General features: G+C 37.2%; 2 protein-coding genes across 14 annotated transcripts in view; both read left to right on the top strand.

The window, feature by feature from the left end:
• The window catches only part of Trpm (Transient receptor potential cation channel, subfamily M), a 431,781-nt gene that overhangs the window by 311,683 nt on the left and 93,323 nt on the right, over positions 1–26,775 (top strand). The gene's annotated exons all lie outside the window — the stretch shown is intronic.
• On the top strand, positions 13,631–15,094 carry LOC141485047 (uncharacterized). Its single transcript, XM_074180968.1, has 2 exons — positions 13,631–13,766; positions 13,830–15,094. Exon 2 carries the CDS (start codon positions 13,834–13,836, stop codon positions 14,959–14,961), a length of 1,128 nt encoding a protein of 375 aa, XP_074037069.1. The 5' UTR covers positions 13,631–13,766; positions 13,830–13,833; the 3' UTR covers positions 14,962–15,094.

A 26,775-nucleotide genomic window follows, 5' to 3' on the forward strand; every position in this document is an offset into this window, starting at 1 on the left:
TTTCAGGCGACTACTTAGAAAGACTTTTTATTGAATATATAGGGGAGACTGGGGACACTTGATCCCCATTTTTATGTTTTATCCATATCGAAGTCTGAGATGAAGTTTTTCAGAATATTTTTTGGTGACAACCAAGAAAAAATATTCACCTAACTTTGGGTATTACCAGATTATGGAATTAATTAATAATTCTTTGTTTGTTTTTTAGTTTTACCAGGACACTCTAAAGAATCAAATGTCCCCTATGCTGGGAGACTTGATCCTTGTATTGGGTAGACTTGATTATGGGGGAACAAGTGTACCTACATCATCATAAAAAAATAATATAAAAGCATATTACAATGTAAAAATTGTTTATTTAACCATATAAACATCAAAAATCAACATTACCAACGTTTGTTTTAATGTAGTAGGCATCTACGTGGTAACTTAAAGGTAATTACAACTTAATAGGTAGATAATTAACTTTTCTCACTTAACTATTCAGCCTATAAAACAATCAGCCTCTGAAAATTATCTTTTTAGTAACAAGATACATAAATATCTCAACTATTTTTATATTCATTGCAATAATTGCAAATTATAAAGCCTTTTTAGAAATAAATCAGCCTCTTAAAAGTATCTTTAGTCTCTTAGAGACTAGAAATAAATAAACATTCAGCAAATTAACATGTCTTAACAATAAACATTTAGCATATTTTTGGGTAACATAATAATCTTCACTTATCTTTATATTTATCTTAATATCTAATTGAAAACCGTAGGTAAAGACTCTAAACTTGTTGCAACGCAGTAAGTCATTACGCGTCCCGTCTACTGTAAGACGATGTTGGGGGCCAATGTACGGGGGTAGAGGGGAGGTCTAAGCAATGAAGCGCCATCGCCGACAACGTGACTCGAACGCGGGCAGACACGTAAGGGCAGAAGTCGTTGACTGTTGTGTTAGTTCTGCGAATTGAATTTATAGGAAACATAATTCGATTCTTGAAGCTATTCATTACTTAAGGCACTTGGCATATTTTTTTAGTTACTGTATTTTTAAAGTAAAAATATAAATTATTAGATGTTGCCCGCTCTTATATAAACATACAGCGGAAACTACTGAACCTAAAATCTTGAAATATGCAGGTGAGTTATTTGTACAGCGCGAATAAGTATAAAGAATGTTTTTGAAATCAATGATTCACAAAGTCGATATTTTTCTCAAGCATTGTTTAATATTGGCTATTATGACCGAAAGACGCAATAGAGTTTCAGCAAATCGAATGGATGTATGCAGTGTCAATATAATTAATACAATGGGGAATGTTCCTCCTGACGAAAATCGAGTAGTTCATAAAAGAGCTCTAAAACAACGCATTTTAAACTTATCACTTCAACCTTTCTCTTTAAAAAATTATTTAAATACTTGAAAAAGAGGAATGAAAGAATGCATTGAACATTTAAAGGGATTCGTTTCTATTTCACCATTTGGCAACATCGGTTATAGCTAATAAAGGACAATGAATCTGTTACCTGTATGAGACAAACAAAGATGGCATATTTCATAGGCGTGCTGTTCTGTTAACTTATGTTCAGAGATACGAGACATTCTGTGACATATGACATTTTGTGCACCTAACCTATCTTCCTCTATATAAATAAATAACAAAACAACTGTTGTTTATGTGGCTTGTGGAGGTGGTACTGAACTATAATTTATATTTTGCCTTTATGGTTGATTTATAAAGATAATTTTCCTTTTTTAAAGTAGAATATCTAGATAAGTATAACTTATTTCAAGTTGACCTAGGCGCTGTTGCCAATATGTGAATTAGAAACGAATCCCTTTAAAAATTAAAACCCAACATTTGAAACATCAATTTGAATACTTTTCGAAGTGAATTTGAAAAACTCATGAATTAAACTCAACTTTATTTTGTTCAAACTTGCATTTGCTGTGATAACCCAAATTGAGGAACATTACCCATTTTTATCAAAGGAACTATTGGATTTTGAAATAAATTTTTCTATGGAATCTTACGAGTTGTTGATTTTGTTTTTATTCTTTGTTTCATAACACTTGTTATACTGATTTCATTCTATTCAAAGTTTATTACCTGTTATTTTCTCATTTCGAAACATCATTAATAGAATAAATTTTCTTTTCATCAGTATAATTTTCATTATAGTTATACATCAATGCTGTTATTTTTTTTTATTTTCTGGCAATAATGAACGCACTGTTTGACGATGGTTTGCGAAATATCGATAACCAATAAAAAAATGAGACCATGGCTGTATGGTAGTCAGCGACTGGTGTAATTCACTATCATTTTCTGCAACTCGACCAAACCATCACAACAGAGTCCTATTGTGAAGAAATTGATAAAATATACCGACACTGGTCAACAGAAAATATCCGATCCTGCTCTACGACATCGCCCATCCACACATTTCACTAATCACCATCCAAAAAATTTAACGAATTGACGTCGAAGTTCTGCCTCACTCACCATACTCCCCAAGCCTCCCAAAACTGACTGTCATTATTTCAAGCACTTCAAAAACTTTCTCGCCGGTAGAACCTTCGCAGGAGCAGGCAAAAACGGTCTTCGTCCACTTCATCGAATCTCAAGCACCCTGCTGACGGAATCAATCGTTCTGTGTTACGTTGGCACTGATTCCAATAATGCTTACTTCAATTGAATTGAACAACCTGAAACCAATTACCACTTATCCACAGCGAAATCGAAAAGCATCCAATCAGATATTTCTCGAAATTGTATCTAGAATCCTTTCGAATGAAAATTGCTTTCGTAACATTTCTCTTTGTTCAACATTCATCTAGTTATGTCCTTTTAAATTTAACATTCCTCTCGCACGTTTTAACAGAATTACTTTCATGAATTTTTCAAAGGGCTTGCTGGTATGGCGTCGAAAGGGAGTGAATTAAGAAATTAATTTTTACTCGCTTCTCTCGCTCCTTGAAGCTGAATGACCAGGGCAGGACCATTCAGTTTATACAGGGGAACTGTTTGAAAAATAGCAAATGGGCCTGTTTGAAACTGGTTTAGTTAGGTTAGGTTCAATATAAGTGAGGTTTAGTGCAAGGAGGCTTTTTGGCTTTTTCATTTCTCCATCATTGAAAAAATGTGGGGAACTTCCAACGAAAAAATTAAGGAAAATAACTACGATGAGAACTCTTCTTGGAGATAAGTGGTCTGTTCAAAAAAAGAGGTGAATGTTCAAATTTCGCGGGATACCTACATTCGATTATCAATTGTTTTATTTTTTTATGTTGGTTCACTCGTCTCGAACATATGTTTTCATCTAAAACCACACCGTAATCATGCCTCGGCCACCGTATTCACCAGATTTGGCCCCCTGCGATTCTTTCCTGTTTTACAACGATTGGGGAGATGAAATCCGAATCGCTAAGAGAGCTCTAGGCCATACCAATAAGTGCATATCAGAACTGTTTCGAGGATTAGAAATAACGCTGGGGGACCAAATAGAGAAAAGTGAAAATTCACCTTATTTGTTAACAGAGAGCGTATGGAGATCATGCATAGAAATGTATGTCAGTTGCAAACTACATTCATATGCACATTGAATTACACGAAAATCACTTTTCCTCATTCGATTTCACTACAAATATTCATTATAAAATTGAAACAAATATCGTATCTATTAAAAAAACTGTTAAAATATGTTTTCCCTAACCAACTGTCGCCCTCCTACGAACGACAACCCCAAAAAGTCGAAACTGGTGCAAGCTGTGGACTCCTAGCATGAGTATTTCGGATTTTTTTTCACTATAGAATCAATATCGAAACCCGCAGCCTCATCATGCCCATTGCGACCATTGCCTTTCTGTCGTTGATGTCTTCGGTAGACGTAGATGAATCGTGTGATATAAAAATCTGCAGAGCACCACCAACATCCGTGGAATAACACCGACTTGATTATTTCCATTTGTACCAAAATTGACACAGTCATCGAAAAATTAGAGCAAATAAAATTTTTTCATTGAAAATTCAAAAAATATAATTTTTTTTAAGAATACCAGACAGTGTATTAGGAATGCTTTACCTCAAACGTATTCAAAAAAAACACACTTCAGTGTGACATTTCCACTTGGAATTTTACAAAACCGCGACACGTGTTTCGCTATACGGGCGTCACAATACTGTTTGTACACCCACCCCCCTATATCCCCTCTCGCGTTGAGTGCCCTGAGTTGAAATCTTCCCCACACGGTTAATGTGTGCAGAACATCCCATCTCGTCCATCCATCCCCGCTTCTCCGGAGCGGTCCTCAACTTACTGATAGCCACTTCAGCAAGATTGACATCTGACCTTTGGTCGAAAGTCAGCCTCTAGGTGCTTTTACTTTCTGATCTGTTAAATTGTTTTATCATGCCTTTCCTAACTGAATTATAGCATGGGGTCCTCAAAAACTAACCGGAGACGAGTGTCTTTTTAATCGCGAACGAGTTTTGGTTCTCAGTGAGTTTGAAAAAGAGATTAATTTGAACTGATTGAGAAATTTTTATACTTACCGGAGCCGCCTGACAGCGACTCTTGGGGGTGGTCTTTGGTTCTGCTTCGTTGGTCTTCTGTGTTTGTCCCTCTCTCGGAATCTGGGGTCATCCTTGTTTGGTGCGTTATGTAAGTCGCTTAGCGCTGGGTTGTCGTGCGCTCGAATTCTGTCGTACGTGTCCTCTACGTGTTTCCTCATGTATGCGTCCACGTAGTGTATGTTCAGGTCTAGATCCCGGAATATGTACCTATTCGGTACATATCTTGGAGCGTTTACGGCAGCCCTTATGCACGCGTTCATAAACGACTGGATCTGTCTTCTGTATGTCGCTGCGCAGGCATACAGGATTAACGGTAGTATTAGAGATAGGCTGGGGAAAATCATTAGTTTTGCAGATGATACAGTTGTTACTTACAAAGCAAACACTTGGAATGAACTTCAAGAAAATATTTAGAATACTTTTTTTAAAAGTCTAAATGCTTCAGTACAATAAACTTACTCTTAACTTGAATAAGAGCTGTTATCTACTATTCTGTTCCTATTCATCAGGATTGCCATATTTGGGAGATACTGATGTTGGTTTAGATTCAAAAATTTCTGAAGCCCAATCCAATATCTTGGAATAATGATAGATCGGCATTTCAGATAGGACCTTCAAATGAAGCATCTGTCGAATAAAATACGAGGAATACGTCCAAAATTCAAATATTTGAAAGCATTTTTAGATCCCAAACACATTAAAACAGTTTATTTAGCATTGAAACAATCACAATTGGCACATGGAATTTTGGGATGGAGTGATGTGAGAGACTGTTTCATAGACAAGATCAACATATTACAGAAATGGATTTTGAAAATAATTTTTTAAAAAAATATCAGCTATTCTTCTGAAAGTCTGTATAAAGAAACTGAAATAATGGATGCTCGTCAAATTTTCTGTCAAAAAATTCTTGTATTTTTAAAAAAAGGAAAAATAATACTGAAGTATCATAAGCATACTCACAATACGAGAAGAAATGATGAACTGTTTTCTCCTCGAAGTGAAAAAACAATTGGCCAAGGAACACATATTATGTCGCGCCCAGATTATGGTCGTTGATACCAGAAGACCTTAAATATATTTCAAGCTTTCATTATTATAAAAGTTATGGAAAATGGATAATGAGTGTACCTTGTTTTATAATTTATTGAAATGAAGCAAATCCGAAAGTGACAATATACTGAATATGACCCAAACACATGATTGTGACAATATACCGAATATGACAAAATACTTATACCTGCCAACTATGATGCCAAACACACTATTGTGACAAAGTTTATTTTTAGTAGTTTGAATATCACGCACAAGCAGTCTAATGACTGCTTCAGTGATTTTGCACTTGTGTATCCACAAATCAATTTTATTATATACCTATTTTTATTATATACCTACCTATTTATATGCTGTGGATATAAGTTGTATTAATGTGGATTTGTGAAATTTATTTTATAAAAATTCGTGAATAAACCTTTTTATTATTATTATGGTCTTTATCAACAGTAGCTTCACTTTCAGTCCCATGTTGCTTCTTCTGTTTGTACAAGTTTTGTGTCGTGCTTTTATAGTACTTTGATCATTATGAATATTACTACCTGCCAAATTTGTACATGATAAGTTCATCACTTTAACTATTCACATATCTAGGAACAACTCATAAGACTGAAGAATAATTAATAATGACCTTTACCTGTGCTCTCATTCCACCTACTTTTAAGATCTTTGCAAACTAGATTCAATAAAGGGAACAATGCAAGTATATTCGATCATTGAGCAATAATCCCAAATTTTTACATCTATTGGCTTTCCAACAATCCAAAATGTTGAGTTTTGAACCTTTTCCTTCTAAATGCAATGTGTCATAGTCGTGATTGAACTCATGCCCTTCTATAAAAAGATGTTGAATTGGACTTTCCATACAAAAAAACTACTTTTATGTTTTTTCATTCTTTTGAAAAAAGTATGTCCGGTTTGTCCGATATAAATTTTGGACAAGAATCACAGATCGAATTATATACTCCTGATCTATCCGATACTAGAGTTTCATCTTCATTGTTTTCAATGAATTTACTTAAATTATTATTTGTCCTGAAGGCTATGTCCAAAACTTTGCCTTTTGAAAAACGAGCGATATTATTTCACTTGTCTACCTCTATAATTATGAATAATAATTTATTTCGTTCCACTTTCTTGAAGTGATAACTTTTTAACTAATGCGTTATAACGCCAGTCTGTCTACATTCCCTTTCTCTCACGCATACATCAGCGGAAGGCAGGCTCCTCTTCTCTTGTCGGACAAACGCTCAGTGTTTAGTGTGCGTTAGGCATATACTGTTGCCAGTATCATACTAATTTTGTGTATGTACTTTGTTAGTATCATTATTTATTCCTACGAAAGTTACAATTAGCTTATGGTAGCTATAATATATGCGTACATACACATAATAATCAATAAAAAATTCTAGTAATGAATATCTTTTCCTTACATTAACATATTAATATACATAACATACAAGTAATGACCAAAGCTCTTCTCAAGTTGAACAATTTCAATATTAAATTCAGTTAGTTCAACTTAGATAAGTTTAAGTTATCACTTCTGTCGGACGTCCCGAAATGCACACTTTTTTTTAGATTAGATCTCAGAACTCCTGTACATTCATTCAAGCTCACCCCTGACTTCTGGGGTTGTAGGAATATCTCTGGTATCTTATCCTTCTCGTGATGCTATTGTTGACCCCTGTGGGTTTCAGTTACATATATCTCATAAGTCCAAAGTAAATTGAAAATTTTTATTTGTTTCGTAGAGACGGACGGCTGAGACCTTCGATGTCATAAATAAAGTGGGTAATAAATAATTTTCGAACTGCGAATACTTTGTTGGTACGTGAATAGAAACAAATATGTAGTTTTCTTCGTGACCTGTATGAAAACACAGGGGACGAGTTATTTCTGTAGAGTAATTTGAACCAAAAAGGGGTGAATGTGAGGAACGCCATTTAGTCCGGGAGCGAGTGATAGTTTCATCATCTCATTTCCAAGAAGTTGATAAACATCGATATAGTTTATTTCATTGAGTATATGAACGAGTCAGCGGTCAGATGGTACCCCGCGATGATAGAATACCGCCCACTCCTCAAAAAATAAAAGGATCAAACAATTTCAACTGAGTTCAAATTTCTCACAATAAATAATGAAGTTGTAAGAAAGCAGAAAATTCAATCAGTTGTTGGTATGTTCGTCACATGCTCATATTGACATGACAATCCAAAGACAAAGGCAAAAATTCTTAAGATATATAATGGAATTGGCCGATACTTGATGAAAATTAATAACTGGCGTATTCAAAAAACACTTTCTTGTGAGATTTTCAGCTATAATATCCCAAGGACATTGATAACTAACGAAATAATTTTATCACAGTTTTCGAAAGCACGTTATTTGGTAACATCCCGACGCCGAAGGCGGAGGGATGTTATCTAAAATAACGTGCTTGAGGAAGTTGTGATAAAATTATGAGTTATTTATCAATGTTCGAGGGATATTCGGTGAGAAATTTTTTTGCAATTCGAACAAAATTATTTATTGAACACACAGTTAATAAAAGAACAATTCGTATAATGATATTCCGTTGATCTTGCTGTATTTGCCTCGGTTACTGCATAGGTGTTTCCACGCATACTATTGATTATTTGGTTATGATGTTTCTGATCAATATTCAAATAAGGTTTTATGGAATTTCCATTATTGTGCCCAGTAATTTTTAACAATTGCTGTTCTTGAACTCCACTCTTAGCTAGTTGACTGACTGCAGTTGCTCTATAAGAGTGATTGGTTATTTTCCTCTGTTTCGTATCCAAGCCAATTGCTTCAGCAGAAGATTTCGTCCATCCGTTGATTATATTTCTACCCAGAGGCATATTGTCATACCAGTTATCGCTTCCTGTCTTCCAGTGACGATTTGGCCTTAAAAATAGTCTATTTGTCTTGATATTTGTGCCTCGTTTTGATAATAATTTAATGAATAATCTGACAGGACAAGCATTGTTATCACTATTTTGAACTAACCATTTGCTAGAGGCGCAGTTCTTTGAACCCCCTTGGCAGGTTTTACTGAAAATTGGATCATATTCTATCCTATTAGTTGGAGATCCATTGTTGTCCTTTTCGATATGAAAATAATCAACTAAGCAAGCAGCACCTTCACCACCTCTCCAAGCCAATTCCACCGCTGCTATGTGATAAAATTTGCGTAGAAGTCCTATAGGGGTATTTTCATCCCAAAAGTTTATAATTTTACTCATTTCATTTGAAGTTAATGGTACTGAGCTTGTTTTGCGTTTAGTGGGATCTGTTTGTAAATTTCTTCGTGCTGCGTCGCGTGCATTCCGCGCTTGTTTGAATGCAACACTTTTAAAGGGGTCTAGCATGATATTATACTCCTTGTAATACTTTTCTTGTAATAATTTGCTTGTTATATTCCATACGGTTTTAACAGTAGCCTCCTTAAACTCTGTGCTATCCTTTTTTCTCATATTAATCGCCCAATCCTTGAGTATTAATGCAAGCTAGTAGGGTGCTAATGCCGACTGAACGCCTCCCCCCACCCCTTTTGACCTTGAGACGTCACACGACCTTGAATAACGTCACCTAACCTTGAACGTCATACACGTAGTATGAGCTTGAATGCGGTGTTTGACCTTGAGTGTGGGGTTTGACCTTGACGTTCGACACTTCGACTACCTTGAGCTTGCTCCATGGCATTGAATGTTGACCTTGAATGAAATCGTAACGTGTACAGAATATACAGTGGGATTAGGCGTTGCGGTGTTTGACCTTGAGTGTGGGGTTTGTCATTGACGTTCGTCACTTCGACTATCTTGAGCTTGCTCTGTGGCATTGAATGTTGACCTTGTAGCTCTCATTTGGGTTATGGTGGGGGGGAGGAGTTGGGCTTTTATAAGGAGTGTGGTGTGAACGTTTCACTCATTTCAAATTCTCCTTATCGTACGGTAGATATTTCTATATACAAGATGTATTCGTGCGTTGATTGTAAAAAAAGTTTCACTCGTAGTGACAACCTACGTCGTCATCAGCGGGATTCCTGCACACCCGCAAATGGTGATGGACCTCCAACATCGAAGAGGCAACGGTTGACACCCCCAGCACTTCCAACACTGCAAACATGCGTTTGCTGCAATTTGACTATTGCAAGCGATCAGATGAATGTACATCGGAGGACGTTGCAGCACAGAACAAATGCATGTGTTCAATATGGGGAAGGTGTGAAAATTGTCAATACAGCTTTCAAGTGTCGAATTGTGAGCTACCGAGTGGACAGTGAAAACCACCACATGGATTACCCAACATTCTTCAATGAAATTAAGCAGAAAGTAGTGAAACTACTCGAAGAAGTGTTGGATATCCATAAATGCATGAAAGTGAACATGGAAGTGTTTGGGCGGTACAGTCTGCAAACTAAGGATCTTTCATTTAATAGTCCCAATGAAGTAATTGATCAATCGAATGATTTGGATGTGGTTTATAGCAGTTTTGCAGATAGTTTAACTGTTAAAGCAGCGGAATTTCAAGATCGGGATTCAGGTATGTGATCTAGTCAAAATGTTGATGATGATGGACTTATAGAGAAAACCCATATTTTCAGGTTGGACCATTGAGAAAATTTTGTACTTGGAGGTGAATATCAACAAGTATAGCCCCTTCGGAGGGTCTTCATACATCAAATTGCCAAGGTTCATCGAATTGAAGAAAAGTGTGGTGAATGTTCTTAATCAAGATCAGTGCTGCTTTGCGTGGGCTGTGACTTCAGCTTTATACCCTGCCAGTCAGAAACTTGATGAAATTTCATCATATCCCCACTTCTCAACCGTCTTGAATGTAGCAGGTATGGAATTTCCAGTTAAGTTGAAAGATATTCCTAAGTTTGAGGTTATGAACGATTGCTCTATCAATGTTTATGGGTTGGAAAATGTTTTTAAAAATGGTAGAATTGAATATGAAGTTGTGGGTCCGTTACACTATTCTAAACGTAGATTAAATAGTCATGTTAATCTGTTGATTATTACAGATGATTCTGGTAATAGTCATTATTGTTGGATTAAGGATTTATCGAGACTAGTATCATCACAAATATCTGCCCGTGGTCATAAAAAGTATTTTTGTGATGGTTGTTTATTGTACTTTGATAATGAACGAACTTTATTGCGACATCAGTTGAATGATTGTAATCACATATCGACAACGACACCATCCACAAATTTCAGGGTTGATAAATTTGGTAAAAGGGTACCTGAGAATATTTTGAAATTTGAAAATATCGAGAAACAGTTGAGGGTTCCATTCGTTGTATATGCTGATTTCGAATCTATTCTGAAACCAGTGCATACTAATGAGCCAAATCCTGCTAACTCTTATACAAATCGAACATATCTTCATGAACCATATGCTTTTTCTTACCTCATAAAGTGCTCTTTTGATGATTCTATATCTAAATTTGTACTATATAGAGGTGCTGATGCAGCTAAAGTGTTTGTGTCAAACTTGGAGGCTGATGTCACCAATATTTATCACAAATATTTGAAGAAAGTCATTCCAATGAGTCCATTGACTGATGAGGAAGAGCATGATTTCAATATTGCCGCCACATGTGGTATATGTGGAGAACCATTTGGTGATGGTGATATTAAGGTGCGTGACCACTGCCATCTAACGGGGAAAAAAAGAAATGGAGCTGCACATAGTATTTGTAACCTCAATTTCAAATTGCCCAACTTTATACCCATAATTTTTCATAATCTCAGTGGGTATGACTGTCATTTGTTCATAAAAGAGTTATGCACAAACAAAACAAAAGTTGATGTCATTGCTCAAACTAAAGAAAAGTATGTTTCCTTCACGAAACATATAATTATGGAGAGAATAGTAGATCACAATGGAGTGATGAAAAATAAGTTTTTGAAATTAAGGTTCATCGATAGTTTTAAATTTATGGCTGCTTCCCTTCAAGAGTTAGGTGACAATTTAGATGAAAAACATTTTGTGGAAACAAGAAAATATTTTCCGGAACAGGATAAATTCAAACTTATGAGGCAGAAAGGTGTTTTTCCGTACAGTTTTATCGATTCTTTAGATAAATTAAATTATTCTAGTATACCATCAAAGGTGGACTTTTATGATAAATTAAATGAAAAACATGTTTCTGATGAGGATTATGATAGAGTAAAGCAGGTATGGAACACATTCAATTGTCAAGATTTGGGTGAATATTCTGACATATACCTAAAATCTGATGTTCTACTGTTGTGCGATATTTTTGAAAATTTTAGAAATATGAGTTTAGATACATATAAATTGGATCCTGCTCACTATTTCACTTCTCCAGGTCTTTCTTGGGATGCTATGTTGAAGTATACGGGTGTCAACTTGGAATTATTAACTGATATCGATATGGTGCATTTTCTCCAAAACGGTATACGTGGTGGTGTAAGCCAGTGTTCGGAGAGAAAGCATATTGCAAACAATCAGTTTCTTCCAAATTATAATCCCGAAAAACCTTCATCTTTCATAATGTATTTGGATGCAACAAATCTGTATGGTCATAGCATGTCTCAATCATTACCTTTTGGTGGGTTCACTTGGTTGACCGCCAGTGAAATATGTCAGTTGGATATCAATAGTATTCCAGATGATAGCCCCCAAGGATACATACTTGAAGTAGATGTGCATTACCCTGTCGAGTTACACGATCTACATTCGGATTTACCATTTTTGGTTGAAAGTATTATACCACCTGGTTCAAAGTCCAAAATACCCAAACTTATTCCTAATTTGAATGATAAAAAGAAATATATCGTTCATTATAGGAATTTGAAACAAGCGGTCCGTAATGGTTTGATGGTGATGAAAACTCATAGAATTCTCAGATTCAATCAGTCACCGTGGCTGAAAAAATATATCGATTTAAATACAAATTTGAGAAATAAGGCTACCAATAAGTTTGAGAAGGGTTACTTCAAATTGAATATAAATTCCATATTTGGCAAAACGATGGAAAATGTAAACAATAGAAGAGACATTCGAATTGTCACACATTGGGAATCCATAAGAAGAGGTATGGGTGCCAATGCTTTGATAGCTCGTCCCAATTTCAAAACATTATCCATATTTTCGGAAGACGTTGTCGTCATACATATGGATAAAGTTAAGGTTTGTTATAATAAACCATTGTATTTGGGGTTCAGTATATTGGATATGTCGAAAACAGTCATTTATGATTTTTTCTATGATGTCATCAAAAAACATTACGGACCACAAGCTTCTCTTCTCTATACCGATACGGATTCTTTGATACTGAAAATAATGACGGATAATTTTTATAATTTTATGATTGCAAATGTTGACAAATTTGACACTTCTAACTATAGGTTGGGTAATAAATTCAATGTGCCAGTTAGCAAATCGGTGATTGGAAATATGAAGGATGAACTTCCGAGTGATCCCATCATCAGTTTCCATGGCACCGGTGCGAAAGCATATCATGTACAAAGTGTGTCTGATGAAATAAAGAAAGCAAAAGGTATTAAAAAATCCGTTATAAAAAATCAAATTTCAATTGAAGATTACATTAGGATTGTTGAAACAGGCGGTATAATATTTAGAAAGATGAATGTATTCAGGAGTGATTTACATGATATTTACACGTTGATGTGCAATAAAGTCGCGCTATCACATAATGATGATAAGCGATTCATCATTCCTAATACCACCAAGACATTACCTTGGGGCCACAACGATATTGAATTCTATCAGACAAGTTCCGAACAAAATTTAAGAATTCTTTTGAATGTACTGAAAGATGAAAACAGTATAAGTGACAAGAAATTAAATTTACTCATTGCCTTATTGGAAGAGCAATCGAGTAATTGAATTTTTTCACTCATTATCTGGTTTGTTCAACAAATTGTAAAATTCATACTTGTGGAATATTTCAAACGAATTATCCTACCCCACTTCCACCCCCACTCCCATTCCCACCCGAAGTGGTAGGGAGCATACGGCTATAAAACATGAGGAGGAGGCCACAGTTCATCATTCGATTGCAGTCTTCCTTCGAAAGAAGCAGCCAACCTGAGATACCTGCCAGCCAACTTAGTTGAAGTTGAAAATTCCAAGCAGCTTGATGTAAGTACACACTTCCATACTATTTATATTATATTGTCTGATATTTTCATTTTCTCTTTCTAGAATCATGTCTTTTCTGAGGAATGCTCTGATGACCCCGATTACCACTCTCAGTGAGAGACAGTTGGAGGATGTAGAACGGAGGAGGGTGGTTGTCCTACAGGACATCATGGTACAACCACCAGCTGCACCACCAGCTGCACCACCAGCTGCAGCTCCCATTCCACCACCGGGGATGACTTCCACCCAGGAAGTGGCGGCTCCCATTCCACCACCGGGGATGACTTCCACCCAGGAAGTGGCGGCTCCTGACTTGAAGTTCTTTTTCGAGGACTTCAAACCAACCCCCGAGGAGGAGATTGACCCCCCACCAACTTTGTCGACATTCAGACCAACTTCTTCGTCAGCACCCCAAATCGAAGATTTACTGAATGTGTACAACCCGGACCTGGACGAGTCTCTGGCGGATTTATCGCATCTTCAAAGTCTCTTATCGCCCATCGAACTATTGTCGCCCATCGATTCAGGGGATGAGTTCGAGAAACCGGTGAAGAGGGCCAAGAAGATGAAGAAGTCCGCACCTGTGAAGAAGTCCGCACCTGTGAAGAAGTCCGCACCTATGAAGGCATCCAAAGCCAAAGGTGGGAGGGGTGGTAAGTTGAGTGCTTTTCGCAAAAAGTGTGAAAAGAACTCACCTTACGTTGGTTGGCCTACAGCACCCCTTCCAGTGATGGAGGTGCAGAACTTGGTGGAAGTCGTCGCCCAGGTCCATCGGGATGCGTCACCCCCTCCAGTCACCCCCCAGGTCCATCGGGATGCGTCGCCCCCTCCAGTCACCCCCCAGGTACGTGTTGAGCATTCCGAACAAGAGGTTGGCCCGGAAAATGTCCTTTCACAGACTGTGGTAGAGGGTAATAAACTCAAAGAGTCTATTACCTATGCACAGTCTGTTAAAAAGAGATATTTGAGGGAAAAGAAGGTTGTGGATGGTTCTGATTCCAGAAAAAGGGCCTTGATGGCGGATATTTCCACCATCGAGGCCCAGAAACTGGAATTAGAGAAGCGACTCTCTTTGCTTAGGGCGAAACTTCAAGAAGAAGATTCGCAACAAGGAAAGAGTTTGGCTTACATCCAAAAATATGGACCTCTTGTTCAGGAATGGGATGCCATGTGCCAGGGGTTCCTTAATACCTAACCCCTTTTGTAAATATATTTTTGTTTAGTTTAAGTTAGATGTATGTTTAGAATAAAAAAATTGTAATTTTAGGAATATAATAAAAACTTGCATGTTAATTTTAAGGTTATGAATGTTATGAATGAAAAAATAAAATAAGGAATATTGGAGTGCATATCTATTTTGGTTGTTGCACACAAAATACTGCGTGGTTGGGGCAGTATTTATTCCTTCATTCTAGTCATTTTCTAGTCACATTGAAAGTGTGTGAATTGTAAAATAGTTATTTTTTCTAGAGAATAAATAAAGGTGATTCTAGTAATGCTCTGAGTATAATTCCAAAACCTTTTGACACTTCTCTCATCATTACTTCTCTCAACATTATTCAAACAAATTTCATTTATGTGAATGTGTAAAAATGAAATCATGAATCTAATGAATATTATATTGGATTTATTCCCCAATTCTCACATCAATACTTGAATAAATAACCTAGTGGGTCTTTATTTTTCACATATTCCCCTTCCCTTACTCTACCCCACTTTCTTCAAATCATATAAATAAGATTGTATTCTCAATATTCTTCAACTTGTTCGTTCATCATGAATCAAGCAACACCAATTATTCGGGAAGCTGATTCCACCAGTGAACCTCATTTTGCCCCACCAGAGAATTGGTCCTATGGTGACATTCAAGTTGCTGTAGTTGATTCAACATCTCCCGATGATGAATTCGATGGGTATTCAGATACAACAATAGAGCTGAATGAAGAACAAGATGTAACCTCAGACGAAGATGAGTTTGAACATGATGAATTTGCCAGCCCAGAACTTGTGGATCAACTGTGGCTTGAAGATCATCAAATCGCTCCACCAAATATCATCGTGGTGGTTGATTCTCCCGAACCTGACATCATCATTATAGATGATGATGATGATGATCAGGTAGGTTAGGTTAGGTTTTCCTCGGAGTGCACATAGTACCTGGTTGGTGCACACGGAATGCTGCGTGGGTGGGGCAGCATTCAACCTAACCACTCTATTTGGTAGTAGTGAAAAAAATAGGGCTATATCGGTACACCCTTGCGGTGAAACGTTAGTTGTTTCGCTATAAAATGAACTAATTAGAAAATGGAAACAGTTAATCATTATCTTTGAATATCTTTGGAACATTATTTTAATAATGTTGATAAAAATTCGTATCATAAAGAAATTTCAAGCAATGTATATTCGGATAAGTAACGAAGGGAAAGGTAGTATAGGCGATCGCGAAGCGATCGCTCAGCAGGCCGCTTCGCGGCCTGGGGCGCTCAACATCCACCACTTGCATCCGGGGCGCGTTTTTTGCGACCCCCACCTCCCCCCCACTCCGCCTCCCACTATACCCCCTCCTGTGCAAGAGTATAAATGTAGGAGTTCCTCAATGTAATCTTCAGTTGAGTAGCTATCGTCAGCATGTCAACATACCAGGAAGCCGATTCCACGACCGGACCCCAGGCGGAAGAACCTACAGCGCCACTCCCGGATCTTCAGTTGGAGGATTCCGATATGGAGAATCCAGATATGGAGGCCGATTCAACCACCACGCCTCATCACCCTTCCACATCTTCGGTCCAGGTACTGCATGTGACCAGTACCGAAGACCACTCCGAAGACTCGAGCAGCTCGGATGATGATGATGACGATCTCTGGGACGACGACGCATTTGCGGAGGAAATGGCGTTTTCTGAGGGTTCGGTGATGTGGCAGTACTTCCCCCGACCCGATGACAGCGACGACGACGACGACTTGTAATCCTTTCCTTTTTTTTCCCTATTTTTTTCCCTATTTCACCCATCCTTTATCCTTCCTCGGAGTACACATTTTGTTTGGTTGGTGTACACGAGACACTGCGTGGTTGGGGCAGTGTCTACCTCCCTCTCTCCTTTCCACCTTTGAAATAAATATTCTGAATTACAATACCAATTACTCTTATTGACTACTCTGAATAAACACCCCTCGAATTTGAAATATTGTCTTATGAAAATTATATTTCCAAATCTTGACATGAATTCTGCAATTGTTCAGATAAGAGAGAGCTAGTATGTTATCAAACAGATTCAAATCCACTCGGACGCTTAAACAATCATTTTTCAATGTGATTTATTTTACAAAGATAAGATATTCAGAGAACTTACATATTCTATAACACATTTGTGCATACCTCATATGTATATGGATGTACATTTTAGAGGTATATCCATATATTACAAACTACTCTTCGTATGATTATGTGACACTCAAAATATTCTATTTCTTTGACTGAGTGATCAATCTTATTATTAGATATCTACACTTTGTTTGTAGCTCTGAAAAGAGCTGTATTTTTGTTGACCCGAAAGTCCACGGTAACTGCTCCGCAGATGGGGTGTTGTTGCAATCTCATTATGAGATATCTACTCTTTGTTTAAATAATGTAGCCCTGAAAAGGGCTGTTTTTTTTTTGTTGACCCGAAGGTCCACGGTTACATCTCCAGAGGTGGGGTGTTGTTACATATGATACAGACGGCTATTCTCCTAAAGTTGGTCAAAGGCCTATCACATGCTTTACACCATGTTTGCCCCATCTCCATGAAGCGGGCGGTGTAATGAATGTCGACGTGCTCATAATACCCTCCATTGTTATTCCGCACAGAATAAAAGCGGAAGCAACACCAACACAACTTCTCTATTTCACCGTCAATCGTTTTGATCCTGACATGGCTATCCGTTACACAATACAAATCTAACGGATCATCCAATGTCTCAGTGATATTCAACCACTCAACATTGCCAATAACTACTCCGCTGTCGTCAGTCTCGTGAGTCGAATCTGTTGCGATACCTTCATCTTCTTCTTCAACAAGACCTTCTTCATCATCATCAATGTCTAAATCCCCAACACCTTGCTCAATTGCCTCATCGTCTTCGATATTTAAGCCACCTTCTGCACCTTGCTCATTCACCTCATACTGCATATCTCCACCATCATTTTCTTCGTCAACACCCACTATCTGTCCAACGTCTTCAAACTCTTCCACCAGCTCATGGTTATTAATATCTCTCTGAGATAATAATGCTAACACAGCAGCTCTCTGGGCAGACATATTAATGTATTCTTGTGGTGATACTTGAATACTGACTGAAGTTTACAATCACTCACCGATTTTTATATGATTTTTGACAGTGGTGGTGGTAGCTCCCTCCACTCTACCCCACTCTTCACGGTACCTGTTTATAAGAGGGAAACATGGGAGCGTGAGAGTGTAGTTAAATTCATCGATTGAATATTTGTACATCTATCAGTGAATATGTCTTTCCCTAAAGAGTGGGATACAAAACCGACAATACGCGGCTTTCCAATCAAAATTGGCAAACATATAGTGTGTTACAACTGCCATGGGTATTGGCCTGAAACATATATCAACCCATGTACCGGCCTGTGTCGTAGATGTGTTGTGGCAAGGAATCCAGACCCACTTCGGAAGAGGATAAATGGTTCAACTCTAGAAGTAAGTGACTACCGCCAGCAGTGCAGAGAATGTTCGAAAGAGATTATGTGTAATAATATGGGCATTTCAAGGAATATATGCATAAATTGTGTAGCGACTTGCGATACATTAGTCCAGCGATGTCTACAATGTGGTGAATATAGTGTGGATTGTTGGAACAATTTATGCAGTGCTTGTAGAAATGATTGGCAATTGTGTGAGAATGTCGGCCAATTTCACCCCAACAGAGATGTCCACTTTCGAGAGTGCTGGTGTCTAACCCATGAAGAGCGGATAGAGAGACGGAGGATTCATGGAAATCTTATGCTAACATACACATCTTGAAGTGATTTCAATATGTTGAATTTATGAAAAATAAAACCAATAGTTTACATATTACTTGCATCATTTCTAAGGTTATTATTCTATTTAGTTTTTAATAAATAAAACAATTTTAATACACTATTTTTTTATTTTTTATCTAATATTGAGTACAATCATGATAATGTCATTACACTAAAGAATTTTCATCGATCCATGAGTTGTGATCTTCAGAGAACCCCAGCCACTTTACATAGAGGCGATGTCCTTTTCTTTTTAAAACTCGCTCCACCAAATACGTATTGGGATCTTTCGTTTTATTCAACTCCAGCCCATAAAAACAGCCTTTGATTGGTTGCCCATTCACATCTTCTAATGCATAAGTTATAGGTTCTGTATTATTAACTTTCACAACTTTGAATATTTCAGCTGTAAAATTTGCTGTATAACCTTTATCGAATGCATTTTTATATTTGCTGATTCGAACACTATCCCCAATTTTAAACGTATTTTTTTTACGTTTCACATGTGGACTCTTAGATTCGGCATACATTGACAATTTAGTAGACTGTTTCACATCTGCAGGTTTCATACCAATCGTACGATGAACTTTGTTGTTATACTGACGAGTAATTCTAGGAAGAATGTTCAACCACTTGTAATGACCTTGAAGTGAAAACTCCTTATAAAGCCAACTCTTCAATGTTCTGATTACTCGTTCTGCAATTGCAGCTTTTTTTGTGCTGAATGTTGAGTAATGATTGATGTTGTGTTTCTTCATTAACGATGAGAATTTCGAATTATAGAACTCAGTACCATGATCAGATTGTAAATTTTTTGGAGTATATTTAGCATCTTTCAACACGCTTGCCATAGCTGCAGTAACTGAATCACCAGTTTTATTCTTCAACGGCCTTGACCATACAAACTTTGAATAACAGTTGATAACTATAAGGATGTACCTACATCCCTCATTTTCTTTAGAATATGGTTGCATTTCCATCAAATCCATCTGCCACAAGTCAGAAAAACCCTTTATTATTGTCTTCCGACGGGGGAAATTTCGACGCGCCGGCTTGTGTATTTCTTTCACAACCTGCCATTTTGCATTACTCATATTACTGCTCTAAGACTTCTTCAAGATGATAAAATTGAGGAATCACTTTTCTACTGTTCAGGTGCAAGTGTAACGATTGACTATTAAACTTCAATGACTCGCTCAGTAAAAGTATCAACCAACTTAGCTATTACGTCAGTTCGCTTTTCCACATTACTCAATTGATCAGCTAATGCAGAAGTGATGAGTGCATTTTTGTCAATGATTATTTGCACCTCATTATGTTTTGAATCAATATGTTTTCCGATGTTACGTAGCGTTGATGCAATGAATTCTTGGAAATACTTCAGAGTTGTCTCATTGACTTTTCTAATGTGATCGTCAACATATCCTTTAGTAACAGAATATTTACTGTCTACAGGTTCACCAACATTTTGAAACCGCTTATTCTGAATATCATAATCACCATTTGGTGTGAGAATGAATCCAACACCAGATCTTCCAACTATTGGTTTACTAACACCACCTCTTCTACGACCAAATTTATCAATTGTGGTATGCATAGTTAGATCGTTTGTGATCGACTGAGCCAGTTTCACACATCATGTTCATGATATTGCGGTCAATAGACTAATCCTTCTTCACGTAATTCCTCAATTATGGCTAATATTTCATTATCATGTCCGGTATGTCCAGCCAGTCGTGAACTCCAAAGTAGTCGAAGGCGATCAATCAATTCTTCGAGTTCATTCCAATAAACATAATCTGTATGCTTATTTCTGATATATTTTTTCTGGGTGGGTATTTTGATCATGCCAGCACCTTCTCTACTAGGGTTTCCATTGGATAATAATGGTAGGATTATTTCTCTATATTTCTTCCAATTATTCGATAGAAGACCTTGTTTTCTCTCATTGTATTTATATGCAGCCTTTGTTAATTTGAGTATATCACCATATGTGGTCATATCGGAAGAGGGGATATTTCTCGATGGTACTTTCATGAATATCAAGTTATATAGTTTTGGAGTGCCCTGATAAGAGCCAATAGTTTTACCATTTTTCATAAACACAATTTTCTCATCGATAAATTCCACATCAGCTACTCCCATTTGTAAATTTCCCGTTTCAGTGTTCATGTGTACTCCAAAGACTGTATCGTAAGAGGGATTTCCTGATAGTAACTTTTTTATATGCTTTTGTACTTCATCACCATCATCGAATACATTAGGTGATTGTGAATCTAAAGTTGTCAATTGAGAGGTTTGAAGATCCTTCGAGGAAGCCCCTTCAAATTTCGGTTTCCACTCACTTTCAATTATAGTTTTGGCTGTTAATGGTGTAGCAGGCTTTGTTTTCTGCATCACTTGATTCATTTGAGATGCTCCTTCAGTATTGGCAGATATTACTTTCAAAGGTGTTATTATTGGCTCATAGATCCTCTCGAGTGCTGATTGATCACCTAGACGACTACTTTTGATATAATTGAATTTCTTCCGAACGGCATCCGTTGCTTCAATTAACTTTCTTTTTAAACATATTTCATCATCATTTTTTCCCTCCATAATTCACTCCAAGAATTTGTATAATGAAGTGTTATCTCCACTATCTAGCACTGAAGTGATTCAATTCTTCAAGAACGTCAAGGATATATGAAAGCGTCGAATCCTTTTCGATAACGTCCATTTACCACTTCTCGATCCTTATCAATTACTAAAAATCCATATTTATCTTCCCAACATCTCGCACACATATCTTGAAATTGCTTATATGTTACATCTGGTGATACATGGTCGGAAAAAATATGATTGAGATTCATATCATCTTGTTTGAACATTACGATAAAATTTGCATTATCTCGTATCAATTGCTTCGGAACTCGTGAATATGTTTGGGCTAAATAGAAACAATCCACATTTTTATGACGACCCATACTGAAATATGATCGTATAACATCCTGTTTCTCGCACATAACATCATCAAAAATGAATATCGAATCAGGTTTGGCGTCTGAAGGCTCTACTATTTCACCTGCATTATTGGCAAAAGTGTAAAAACCCAACCCTTCGATTGGAGATAATACTTCACGTAAATACTCGTATTTAGGTTGATAAAGAGACTTTGAATAAAGATAAACATTTGCGAATCGTAATCCTAGAGGATGCGTTAGCAAAGAAATCATAACATTTGTCTTGCCACAGTTAGAAGGTCCAATAATCAGGCCGCGAATAGAAAGTGGAAGTAAAGATCCGTGACGTTGTTTGACACCGCTTCCCGATCCACCACCCACTTTTTCATCGAAATTATCGATGGAAAATTGCTGCTTCTGCTTCAATATGCGCATTGTATGACAGTTGGAGACTATATAAGCAGGGTTCCACATCGATTCCTTTATTTAAATAGGGGTTATGAGTCGATGCAGATCTACTGAATTGCATTCAAATAAAACTGGTAGAGGATTGATCAATTCCCTCATCAATAATCTACCATTTGAATTACACTTACCTGGCTATCAGTATTGCGGTCCGGGCACCAAATTGCAGAAAAGATTGTTGAGAGGTGATTCGGGTGTCAATCAGCTGGATTTTGCATGCAAAAAACACGATATTGCATATTCACAGAACCCCGATAATCTTGCAGCTAGACACATAGCGGATAAGGAGCTTGCAGAAAGTGCTTGGAATCGTGTCAAAGCAAAAGACGCTACTATTGGAGAAAAAGGAGCTGCTTGGCTAGTTACGAATATAATGAAAGGGAAACGCCGATTTGGTATGGGTTGTGACTCATCTCCCAAGCAGTCACACATTCCGAAGAAAAAGCGTTCTATTAAGAAAAAAAAAGTTAAAAAAATATTGAAAGCTTCTAAGGTGATAGCTTTTGGTTCTGGGATCGTTCAGAAAGTGCGTGATGTTCTACACAAAGCGGGTGGAAGTGAATTTGTTGTCAAAAATTCTAAAAGAGCAGCTGAAATTGCACTCAAAGCAGCACGCAAATATATGAGGGCTGCAGGTGGGAAAAAGAAAATTCGCACACCGCGAATCATACCGATTCCTAAAATTGGTGGAATACTACCACTCATTCCAATTTTTGCTGGTTTATCAGCACTAGGTAGTTTAGCCGGTGCTACTGCTGGTATAACGAAAGCAGTTCAAGCAGCAAAAGCGAGTAGGGAGCAGTTGAGTGAGACAAATCGTCATAATAAACACATGGAGGCAATTGCTATAGGTAAACAAGGAAGTGGTATCTACTTGAAGCCTTACCGCAAAGGATTAGGAGTCTATTTGAAACCTCAAAATTCAAAAAACTCATAAATTTGCTACCTAAAAGAGCTCTCTCCAATATCGACCTCAACTATTACGCTAAGAAAATGACGATTCCATATTTTCGGGAGGTATATATGCGTGACGATTTACCAAAATCAGGACCACTCCGATATGAATCTGCCATAGTAAATTTGGATAGTCGACATGGTCAAGGGACACATTGGGTAGCATATAGAAAAAGGGGAACTTCGATAAAATATTTTGATAGTTTTGGCGATTTACCCCCTCCCAAAGAACTGATTCACTATTTTTATATGGGTTCGAATCCTATCAATACTATCACATATAACTATAAGCGTGAACAACGATTCAACACAGTATGGTGTGGCCATTTGTGTTTGAAGTTTCTTCAGAACAAGACATGGAGTTAACACCAGTACAGGATAGGGAGAGTATCAAGAGGATGAGTCATTCATTGATCGCATATTCCAGAGTACGCACTTTACAAAAAATGAGTAAAGAACAACTCGCTGATATGCCGAAAGAGGTGTTGATTGGGTGTGCATCACATGAAATTGCATCTGTATGGGATAAGTTACCACAAAACCTACAAAATGATATTGATGTCTTGAAGTATCAGTACTGTCAAGAGCATTACAATGATTCCAGCGGTAGCAGTAGTAATTCCGATATGAATGATGGTCCACCTACAAGAAAAATTTTTTGTTGTTATTGTAAAGTGAATGATGTGAATGTAGTCACACATAATGATATGGATAGACCACCGAAAAAGCGACGATTGGTCCACAATTTCTGCTGTCAGCAATAAAAAGACATGAATCATCGAAAATTCGTCAGTCATGTCACGCACGTTTTCATTGTCGGGATACTCTAGCGAGTTGAGTGCCAACTTCTACCCACCCATCGAATTGGATACCAATAGTAATTATGGTCTGGGATTACATGGTTTCTACTCCTACAATTCCATATTCAATGTAGATGCTGAGAATAATGTTATCGGCTATTCGAAGACAATTATCTCACCCCCCACTATTATAAAAATTCCACCTGGGGCATATGAAATTGATGAAATTAATAAGGTGATTCAAAGATTCATGAAATCCAAAGAAGTGCAACTAGAAAATGGAATTGAAGAGAATATCGACGAAGTATTTCTCCTACGTGCAAACAACAACACTCTGAAATGTGAAATGCGATCGAAATATTACATTCATCTCAAACATGAAAACAGCATTGCTGAACTTCTAGGATTTGATGACAATGTTTTCAATTGTGGTGAAATACATGAATCAACATTGCCCGTGAATATCAATAAGGTGAGGATTATTCGTGTGGATTGTAATGTCACAGCTGGAGCATATTCGAATGGCGATGAAATCCATAGCATCTTTGAATTTGATATTGATGTAGAGCCCGGTTACAAACTCACCAAGGAGCCACAAAATATTATTTATATGCCAATCCGACCTGGTGGTCGTCAGTACCTCGACAATATCACTCTTCGCATATTGGATGATAATGGTAATCTGATCAATTTCAATGGTGAAAAAATAATAGTCAAATTGGAATTGATAAAGCTATAATAATCATCATTTCTCATATATTTATTCACAACATCGACGACAGTCATTAGTAACAATCATCGTTTCTCATACGTTGATTCAGAACATCGATGACTGTCATTAGTGTATCATAAAGAAAATGAGTAAAGGAAGCATCGATAAGTTTGGTCGCAGAAGTAAGGCAGTTTCAAATACTGTTTTGCGTGGGCAGCCTGGAGTTGGTTTCAAATTAACAACCGATGGAAACTTTGATATGGAAAATAAACGTTTGAAAAATATAGCAGAGCCTGAAGAGAGTACGGATTGTGTTAATCGAGGATATGTCGGTTTTTACATCTCAAAGATGAGAGGAGAATTAGATACTGATATTGACAAAATTAATTTGAAATTAGATGGAGTAGAAAAATATTCCGTATCAGTGAGGGAAGATCTCATTACGCTTGGACTGAAATTAGTAGAATTTGTAAAAAAGTATGAGCATATGGATAAGGATATCAAATCGCTGCAATCTGATTTGAAAAAACAACCCTCGATAAGCATTCAAACGATCGAGCAAAAACGATGGTGAGCGATGATCATCTGTGAAAAAAGTCAATATAAAGCTGAAGTTGATCAAATTGTTACTCAGTATTTGTTACTTCCTAACGCTGAGCAGGTGATATTCATTGATGGAACTATAAATTCTGCGATTATCGTTTCTAAAAATGGGGTTGTGCTTCAATAGTCAGCGATTGCCGCAGCGGCAGCAGTTGAGTCAGCATAATGTATTTGGTGGAGGCTATGATCATGTGCATTTAAAGAAGCGAAAATCCAGCAGTCGATTCATTCCACGTATATCTGCCAAACGGTCAAGATATAGAATAAGTGCTAGTAGCCTGAACTTTCTCAAATCTATTGGCTTGAAGGTGCGATATAAAAAATAGTAATACCATGGCGACAATCACCACAAGTGATAAATTGGAAGTGTTCGAGGAGCCCATGTTCGACCATTCCCTCATCAGCCTTCATGAGCATACATATAAGCCGTATGGTTCACCATATTACAAAAATTCAGATGAAATACGAATTCCAATCAATTATCAAGATCTCATACTCGATATTGCAGATAGTTACATTTATATCGAGGGGAAGTTCACACCATCTGATGCCACAAAGCGGTGCTACCTATTCAATAATGCTCTCGCCTTTCTCTTCGACGAAATTCGCTATGAAATGGGTGGTGAGCAAGTGGTTGTTGTTCGAAAACCCGGCATAACTACCACAATGAAAACGATGATATCATTCGGAAAAACGCATGCAAATTCGCTACTACCGATAGGATGGGGACTCGATGTGAATAAACAAGATATATTCGATTCCGTTAGCAATGTATTCAGTGGTAAATTACCCTTGAAGTATCTCATGGGTTTTGCTGAAGATTACAATAAGGGGATAATGAATGTGAAGCAGGAGCTCATTTTGATTATAGCTCGCTCATTCAAAAATTCATTCATTGGAGAAGTCGATGCAGATTTGGAAATCAATAAAATAGAATGGAGAATCAGGCACATTGTGCCGGAAGATCGACAGAAACTGAAACTATTGAATCGCATAAATAAAAATGGTAATAATGCTAAAGTGAAGGTGGCTTATCGTATGTGGGACCTTTATGAATTACCCACACTTCGTGATACATCCTCGGATATATGGGCGGTGAAGACAACCAGCAGCCTCGAAAGACCACGATATATCATCATCGGCTTTCAAAACACCGACCAATCCGAAAATATGTCAAAAGATGTAACGAAATTCACACATGTGAATATTAATAATATTCGACTATCTCTGAACTCTGAAGTATACCCATATGAGCGTTGGAATCTGGATTTCGACAAGAAGTTAGACTCATCAGCTTACTATGCATATGAAAACTTCCAACGTAGCTACTATTATAAAACTATGAGTGAACCGATGATGGATATTGGTAGCTTTCGCAACAACCCACTATTCATTATCGACTGCTCCCATCAACCCGAAGCTATGAAGTCATCCACTGTCGACATCAAAATAGAATTCGAAACACGCAAGGTGAAGTTTCCAGCAAACACCAAAGTATATGCACTCA

The sequence above is a fragment of the Leptinotarsa decemlineata genome, unplaced genomic scaffold, assembly GCF_025532065.1.
Source record: "Leptinotarsa decemlineata unplaced genomic scaffold, Ldec_3_MD MMD2_tig00026307_RagTag_RagTag, whole genome shotgun sequence".
NCBI lineage: Eukaryota > Metazoa > Arthropoda > Insecta > Coleoptera > Chrysomelidae > Leptinotarsa > Leptinotarsa decemlineata.